The sequence below is a fragment of the Nothoprocta perdicaria genome, unplaced genomic scaffold (genome assembly GCF_003342845.1).
Source record: "Nothoprocta perdicaria isolate Ctin4 unplaced genomic scaffold, notPer1 scaffold_35, whole genome shotgun sequence".
In the NCBI taxonomy this organism is placed as follows: Eukaryota; Metazoa; Chordata; class Aves; order Tinamiformes; family Tinamidae; genus Nothoprocta; species Nothoprocta perdicaria.
Window position 1 is genome coordinate 2,202,316 of NW_020455588.1, and position 9,265 is coordinate 2,211,580.

At 39.1% G+C, this 9,265-nt stretch overlaps 1 protein-coding gene across 4 annotated transcripts in view; it reads left to right on the forward strand.

Moving 5' to 3' along the window:
- LNPEP (leucyl and cystinyl aminopeptidase) overlaps positions 1–5,489 on the forward strand; it is a 56,222-nt gene extending 50,733 nt beyond the window's left edge. For 3 of the 4 annotated variants that reach the window (XM_026044121.1, XM_026044120.1, XM_026044123.1), the window contains one exon: positions 1,043–5,489. In XM_026044121.1, coding sequence (XP_025899906.1) covers positions 1,043–1,174 — 132 coding nt within the window. In that variant the 3' untranslated portion in view covers positions 1,175–5,489. The remainder of the gene's footprint in view (positions 1–1,042) is intronic. The other variant, XM_026044122.1, reaches the window with a different exon arrangement.
- Positions 5,490–9,265: the final 3,776 nt, after the last annotated feature.

Consider the following 9,265-nt stretch of genomic DNA (forward strand, 5'->3'; position numbering starts at 1 on the left):
TCGAGTCCAACCCCCCTGCTCACACAGGGTCACCTAGAGCACGTGGCACAGGGCTGCGTCCAAGCGGGTTTTAAAGATCTCCAAAGAAGGAGACTCCACAACCTCCCTGGGCAGCCTGTTCCAGGGCTCTGGCACCCTCACTGTCAAAAAGTGTTTTCTCAAGTTCCTGTGGAACTTTTGGTGCCTCAGCTTGTGGCCGTTTCCTCTAGTCCTGTTGCTGGCCACCACTGAAAAGAGGCCGCCCCCTCCTCCTCACTGCCTCCCTTGAGGTATTTATAGACACTGATCAGGTCCCCCCTCAGCCTCCTCTTCTCCAGGCTGAACAGGCCCAGCTCCCTCAGCCTTTGCTCATAGGGCAGATGTTCCAGGCCCCTGATCATCCTGGTAGCCCTGTGCTGGGCTCTCTCCAGCAGCTCCACATCCCTCTTGGACTGGGGAGCCCAGAACAGGACGCAGTCTCCAGATGTGGCCTCACCAGGGCTGAGTAGAGGGGGATGATCACTTCCCTCGACCTGCTGGAGACGCTTTTCTTAATGCACCCCAGGATCCCGTTGGCCTTCTTGGCCACCAGGGCACACTGCTGCCTCATGGTCATCTTGTCGTCCACCATGACACCCAGGTCCCTCTCTATGGGGCTGCTCTCCAGCAGGTCCACCCCTAATCTGTACTGGACTGTAAGGAGGGCTGTAAATAGTGCTGTACTTTATTTTAACTGTCAGCAATCTCGAGGAACTTTTCGTGGCAGTTGAGGATCAGTTAAATATCTGGTACCTCAGCAATGCCCTAATCTCCGCCCTGTCTTCTGAGGGTCATTTGGGTTCAGGAGTCGGTGATGGTCTGTGGTTTAGCCTAATGTTCTCACTCAGGTGATCTTGCTCTTGCTGCAGTTTCTGGGAAAGGTGGTCCCCTTGCATTAGGGGAATGCCAGACACATGCACGATTCACTGTTGTCTGCATGCACTTTTAGCCGTTGCTTTTGAAACCATTTGTGGCCTACACTGGCACCAATTAGAATTCTTTTCTTTATTTTTGTGTTGTGCAGGTGAAGACATTTTTTGAGTCAAGATCAGAGGAAAGTTCTCAACTGCGTTCTGTAAAAGAGGCAATTGATACAATTCAACTCAATATCCGATGGATGGAGAGGAACTTAGCAAAGCTACAAGAATGGCTGTAGTGAATGAACCCAGTGCTGTGGTTTTTCAGCCATTCGGTGAATTTGTGGACTGTTGCTCTGTTACTTTTGCAAAAGCCAAGGTGAAACCAGGCATCGCTGCAACATTGTTTGCACTATTAGGGAGTCTAGATAGCTCAGGGCACATCTCACGTAAGTTTTGTTTCTTCTCGGAGCATTTATGGGCAGGGTGTGAGTATTCTGAAACTGTTTTCATCTATAGACCAAACATCTACATAAATGATGTCAAGTAATTTTATATTTGAAACGTATGCCCTTTCTTTTGGAGTTGTGTTCTAATTTTTCAACAGTGTTCAGATACTGACAGAGACAGAAAAAAAGGAAAGCTTACCATGCAGGCTGTTTGTTCTTCGCAGAGTGCTGGTTGAGAAGTAGGGCTTTTTTTTATGAGGAAAAAAAATGTAAGTAGTTTTTTCACATTTGTAGATACAGTAGTTATTGTGAAACAAAATCACACTTCAAATGTACTAATGTACTTAAGTACTAAGTAATGTACTTAAGTACTAATGGATCTCACAAGGTACACCAGTTTGAGGGGAAATAAATAAGCTTCAGGTTTGCTTCAGATTTTGATTTTGAAGTGTTCTCTAGAATTTACAAAAATATTGAGAGTAATAATAGCATTCTAATAGTATGCACTTTCATCTGTCAAGTGAGTATTAATATTACACATAGAAAAGCAAAAAACCCAAATGGCAAAAACAACCGTTTTGAAATGGGAGTTCCAGAAGCACCAATGTGATGCTGGAATTTTTATTCAGAATTCATTAGACATTTTTGAGATTCTTATCTTTAATCGTAAAATTGTAATGATTGTTGCTGTATTGATCTCTCTGAGCAACAGCTGAAATTTGCCCTGGGAAGTTGCTCCAAGCTGGTTCATCTGCTAGACTGACTACTGACTTGTCTACTCTTGACTACTGATTTTTAATTCACTCACTCATTGCAGAGAGCCTGCAGTTAGTAGATGTGTATCAGCCACTTAATTTAGGTAAGAGTCTGCTTTTTCCCCTGCTTGTTACTCCCCATGTCACTAGTATCAACTGTTGTGCATCGCTAATTTTGTATGATGTGGCGTTAGGATTGCCTATCACTTACATTTTTATGGTATATTCTTCTGCTGTTGTGGAAAAACTGCAGGGGACAGGTCTCCCAACTTCTCTGAAGAGACAGATCGAAAACCAGAAGTACCACATTACGGCAAAATATCTACTGTAGAATCTGCCTTTCTGTCTAAAACAGTTGAGTTGAGAAGGCCATTTCTGAGACATAGCAAAAAAATACACCTAGGCAAGAATAAACATACCTATTTATCTGAAGATTGGATTTTATTTTTAATATTCATTTCACTACAGGTGAACCTTTTGTGGATTTATACACAAGTTTAAACCTGTTTTACCTTATCACAGGTCAATTATGTGATCAGGCTTAAAATATTTAATGGGTTTACCATTAAAAACAGAGCTTTTTGAATTAAATGGATTTAATTTCAGCCAGTGTAAATTCTGAAGAAGGCAGTAGCTTGAATGAGAGTAAAGTGAGGACCACTTAAACTGTGTGATTTCAAATATGAAACTGCATCATTGGTTATTCATTTGATTAGCAGAACTTGCCAGCTAAGATCACTTAAGCCAAGCCGCACTACTCCCCTCTTTTCTGAATATCTGTCAGAAGTCCTGAAAAACACAAACTTCTCGTTTTGTGACCACCTTTGATTTTGATGATCTAGTCACAAAATCATCAGAAAGAGCATTGGACCCTGAAAGTATCGTGTTTGCCAATAAGGTCCAGAAGCGAGCACATTTTGCATGCACTGAAGAAGTAATTGGCTGTGTAAGTACTGAAAATAGAACAGTATCAGAATCAGATTTTCAGTTATTTTTTGTTCTTGGACTGTTTGAACCAACTGTCATGTATTGTGCTTTTTTTTTTCTTTAACCTTCTGTAGAACTATGTTAATTCCATCTTTGTGTGTGTCTGTATGTGTATGTTTACATAGTTCACCTATATTTTTCTTTACAATCCCTTCATGTTAAATGACAGTAGTAAACTTGTACTTTCCTGTCTCCTTGCGAGATGTGTTTTCTCTCATCCCAGTCGGCAGAATTGAGACATATGAATTTCGAAGAGAGAGTGGAGCAAGATCCCATCCGCCTCCTGTTTTCAACTGTAGGATTTAAAAAATACCATTTTGTTTAAAAGCTTTATTGCTAATGAGCTCTTTGCAAGGAAATAGTATGCAGCTGAGTTTTATACAGCATATACTAAAGAAATGTTTTGAAAGTGTTTTTTATTTTCTTTGAGGGCTTTTTTATTTTATTTTTTTTTATTTTTAATCCAGTAATCTTCAGGTAGCCTTCTAGATATATAAATGATGTTGCGTTTTTTTCAGTATCAATTGTAGGGGGCTTTTTAATTATTTTTCTGCCATGGAGTCTCTGAACTTCTGTTTTTCTGTATTAAGAATTATGTTGGAGTCCTCCTTCCATTAGAAATACTTACGTACACTCCTCCAATTTTGGGTTCATCGTGAAATGAGGAAAACTGAGGTGTAGGCTAAGGCTAGAGCAGTGAGTTGCTCTTTAGAATCGTATCTGTCATGCCTTTTACTGGGAAGGAATGAAATCTTACCTTTTTTTCTTTTTTTTTTTTTTTTCTCAGATTTTCTCTGTCTTCCAGAAACATGTATATTGTAGCTAACATGCCTCTCTACATCATTTTCATAGTATTTTTTTAGATGAAACTTGCAGAACCAGTGTTTGTGTACATCTTGAGCTACTGTTACTTTAAATTAGAAGAGCTTTCTGGTAAAAAGCTTTGAGTTTGAATGCTGCTAGCTTTGAATCACCTGCTGCAGTGTGAGATGATTCTGATTAATAAATGGAGTTGTACAGTTTATATTCAGTATAAATTGCTGTCCTCAAAGCCATTACGCCTTGGTTGTCTCCTTACTGTCCAGCATCCTCTGTTTATAAATAAACCACTTGTAATTTTTAAGAACTGACTGTGGTGGTAAATATACATGTAAAAGCTCATCTGCTTTTCACTTCTATGCAATTTTTTCTCTTTGCTCCATGAAGTTAGCTTGCTGGGAAAGATGTGAGCAAGTCATTGAGTTCTGAGGTTTTTCCCTGAAAAAAAGGGAGCAACAAACTCGTTTTGCTTTTTAAGAGATGGACAAAGTGCCCGTAACTTGTGATGTGCTCTCAGCTTGCCTGAGACCTGGGAGACGTGGAAAGATGGTAATATATGGAGTGAAGGAGTTGAGAATAGGTTAAGTGTTCCTGTGTGAACTGAGTGCACCTGTGTATGGGCTGGATCAGTGCACCAAGGTCATTGTGCCTTATGACTTCCAATTACAGTGATATGCCGGGTAGTCTGCTGTAACAAGCGTCCTACTTTTCTGCTGGAGCCAGCTGAGGTCTTGTTCTTAAATTGACAAGTTTAATGTTTCTAGCCCAAAGCTGTTATTGAGGATGTTTTGCCCTTAGAGGCTGGAGACTTTGCTTCTGGGAGCACGTGAAACTTCAGCTCCTTGCTAATGGGCGAGCAGAAGAGAGTTGCTAATGGGGCTTTCTTGTCATACAAACAGTTCCCTGTGTATGAGTATGTGTTGATGGATGGGGCATGTCAGAAGGAGAATGCTGAGCAGCGGCGTGGGCTTTCCTTGCCTCCCATAAACATGATGAAAGTGGTACTTGAGCATAGACCTTCCAATTACTGAGCTGCTGAAGCAAGACTGTAAGCTTCACGGAGACGTTGCAGCTCCTCCCAGGCACTGCATTGCTGTCAAGTTGATTCCTTTTAAATTAATCTTGAAAAATTTCCCTCATCCTCGCCTCTCCTAGGTTGTCAATGTGCCGGTTTGCTAGAGACCTTGTTTGCACTGTGGACTGTCGTGTTGTGTTGTCTGATTTAGCACTTAAAAGGCATAGGAAGTTGTTTTTTGCTATAGAAATGGCAATTTGGAGTTCTTGCAGCATCAAAGATGGTTGGTTTTGGACATATTGTAAAAAGCACCTACAAAAAAGCTATTCTTCTATTTCCTCTTGGTGGTCAAGTACTTTAGGAAGGCTTTTTGATTGTTTATTTACTTGAGGCGAGGGTTGCTGGGGGGTGCACATACTACTTTGCCGCTCCGTATTTTTCACCTGCTCACCATTTAGTGGAACATTCCTTTTATTCTGGCAAGTTTGTTTTGCTGGAAGATGTGTTTCGTTGCACTCTGAAGTTTAAAATCGCGCTGCTTTAGTAACTGTTCTCCCTTATATGCACTTGATTCATTCAGTCATTTTCATTTTAGCTTTTCCCTCATGTTCCTGAATCATACGACATTTAGTCCAATCAATGCACCACATGGCAAATGTTTTATGTTTAAAGTGCTTGTGTCGACTTGTTTTTAATAGTAATGTTATTTATCGCTTTTATCGAGATGCTACTAAATGTTCAAGGTTTTTTGTTACTTTTTTAAGATATGGTTTCATGGGATTTCTAGAAAATAAAATGAAGACATTATTTACCACATTAAACTCTCAGGACATGTTGCTACAGAATTTAAATCTCTAGTTTTGCTATGTTACTTAAACCTGCTGCTGTTGTAGAAATACAGATTTTTATATGTGAGTACGTAGCTTTGAAGATTGAGACAGGCATCTTTGAATTAGTCACAGTGGTATTTAACAAATTACTATAAAATCTAAAATATCTAGTTTTGTAAAAATATACCAGCTTGAATGGATTAAAATGGTTTAATTTGAACTGAATACTTAGAAATCAAGTTCTGTCTTTTTGAAGAATTGGAGAATGAGGTTGTCTGAATATATAACATAAAATAAATGCATTTTTGCAGTGAGAAATGCACCACGTCTTAGCTAAGAGTAGGTTTGGTTTGGTATCCCTGAAGAAAACCTTCCAAGTTAATATGGAAATGTTATGTAGGTACTTGTAAAGGATCTTGCTTTACATCTTAAGCACTGTAGAAATATTCAAGATGATGAGACATGTCTGAAATGGTGTGTGTGGGGGGTGAAATTCCAGGTTGCAAAATACCCTTTAGGGGGAGGAGTTTTGAATAATATGTGTGTGTGTACATAGCTATATAAATAAATATGTGTGTGTGTGTATATATAGTATGCAAATGTGTCCATTTCACTTGTAAAGGGAGAAAAAGCTTATTTTCTTTATATTTCAGAGAAACATAACCAGCACTGATTTGAAAGGCATATGTACTGCAAACACTATTGCTTTTTGTGAAATGGAAATAAAGTATTTAAATATAAGTTTTTCTTTGTGTTACTTTTTTTTTATGTCATAAGACTCTGAAGGTTCAAGAAATGTCTTTTTTTTTCTCTCCTTTTATTTTATTTATTTATTTATTTTTAGCATGTGGAAACAATTTTGGCTGAGACACAGACATAGAAAACTGTGGTAGCAGATTTTCTGGCTGAGGATGGTGCACCATTGCAGGGGATCATAGGGTCACACTGTGAGTCTTGCATTGTATCACAGGCCCATAAATTTGACCATTACCCTGTCCTGAATCTAGAAACTTGTATTTTGACTAAAGTGACATTTTTCTTTTTATTCTCCTTTCTAGAAAGTCAGCAGCCTCTTTGCGGCCATCTAGGTAGTGTTTGCTTCTTTCTCAGCAGTTTGTTCCAGTGGTGAGTCTGCCCTTAGATGAGCAGTTAACTAACACATTCAATAACATGATTTCTGCTGCAGATCTTTCTGGCAGCAACTTCTAGGCTTAGTATGAATTTCCTTCATCCTTTCCGAAAGTAAGGAATACACCATGTATGTATCTGCAATGCCAGAACTCTACATGTGCAATTCTGTAGAAATCTTCTCAATACCTAGGGAAAATGAAAAGGCCATTTTGCCTATGTTTTTTTCCCCCTATCAGATCAGTTTTCTGAACTGATTTAGTCCCAACCAAAGCTTTAAGCCATTCGTTTTTATTTTTTGTTGGTTAGAAATTTCAGTAGCCAGGCCATACAGAAAGCAAAATCATAGCACAGAGATTTCCACTGAAATGAAGGCTGTTTGTAGGGGGGGGGGGGGGGGGGGGAAGGGAGGAGGTAATTTGTTTGTTGTTTCTTTGTTTTCCTCCTCTATAGGTTACTTAGTATATATCCTTGCTTCTTGTGTTTAATTTAATTGGCATATGCAGCAATCAGTTTTTTCTGTTTGTTCTGTTTACTTGGTAATTCTTTTCTCTAGAATAGAACCACTATATTCCTGTTGTCAGACCTGCGTGGAGCACATACTTCTCTGAAGACAGCATGATTTCAATTGAAATCCGTAAAAATCCAAGCTAGATTTAAAAATCGTTAGAGAGGGAAATTGCTATACATGTGTATAATTTGCTCTCATTTTTTCTAAAACAAACAAAAAGTCCTGCTGCGACACCTCAGGAGAAACTTGTTTAGCTTCACTTTCCTGCTATAATTGCAGGCAGATGGGTTACTAATAATGGCTGTTACTCATTGTGTGGTTATAGACAGATCGTCACTCATTAGCTTTTCTTGGAATGAGTTAGCTTCACAAATTATATCAGAATTTGAGAGGAAGAATGTATATTTAAATTAGAGGTATATAAATAGGTATAAACAGACAAATTATATACCAAAAATACATACTTGTAATATTAATATGTGCATATAATTGATAAATGTATAATGTAATTGTTTTTTCCCTGAGGTCCTCATGAATGTCACTACAGTGCTGCTGGCATTGGAGTTTTGGTGTATTCAGTTCAAGAAGAAAAGGTACGAAGCAGGTCAACTTTTTCATCTTTCTTTGGTTGTTGGAATAGGCTTTCTGCTGTGCTTATTCAGTGTCCCATCCTGCTCTTGCTGCATTGTATCTGTCTTTTCTAAATATACTTGCTTCAGTTTGTCTGCCCTGCTGAAATGATGCCATTAAGTCAAATTGTCAATTAAAAACAACTTCTGTCTCATTTCAGTGGAAATCCTTGTGTGAAGATTTTGATTTCTGTAGAGTCTGGCTACTGAAATTTCTGACCAAGAGAAAAAGAATATTAAAGCGGACAAGAGGAATGAATGGTTTAAAGCTGTGGTTGGAACTGAGCTTGAGAAAACAGATTTGGCTTGAAACTGTCAGAGATTTTGTAATACATAAATTGAGAACATAAGAATTTTCTATGCAGACATAGATTCAGTTTTCCTTACTTTCACAACGCTTTGATATATGTTCTGTGGCTTCCTAATCACTGCTTGTGAAAAGTAAATTGAGAACAAAACATTTGGTATAAAAATCCATATATTAAAATACAACAGGACCTGACACCTTCTTAAGATTATGGTGGCATAAATTGTCCCAAGTAGCTGTAAGGGAGCCAGCTGATAACATTATTAGGAAAATCTAAAAGCAATGATGAAAGGGAGGTGAGAACATCTGAGGTTCTGCTACGGGCCCAGATTATATGCAAGCCCCGTGCAAATAAAATAGGGTTTACATGGCCAGAAATCGGTTATTATGCCAGAAGAAAAACTCCCTGATCTAGAGGCATGCAGGGAATGCCTGTCTGGCCTGCATTATCCTCAAAGCACGTCTGTTCCTGTGGGTTGGGAGAGAAATCAGTGGCAGGTGGTTTAATTTCCAGACTCTGTGACCAAGTTGAAGGGTGAATTATTTGAGTTGCAGAACAACACAGTAACTTTAATTCTCGGAAGTGGGTGTTGCCATGTTTGGGAGTTCACAAAACCTTTTTGATTGCCCAAGCCAATAGGAACAGAAGAAGCTTTGTGCAGACACAGAGTATTTCTACTATTAGCTTCCTCCCTCTTGTTAACCAGCCAGTACAGCAGTTGCCACTTGATGTAGTGTGAACTGCAGAAAAATCTCTTTCTGGCTCCTCTCCTGCCATTCAGAAAACCTTGTAGCACTTACCTAGGAAGATGCTGGAAAGCCTATCCCTAACAAAATGCAAAGTAAGATAAACAGAGGCAGAACCCTTCTAGGAAGGAGAAAGGGGAGAGAAGGGAATTTGATTTACCCTGGGGTAGAGGGGAAGAGGAAGGAGTTCAGTTAATTAGCATTCTTAAACAT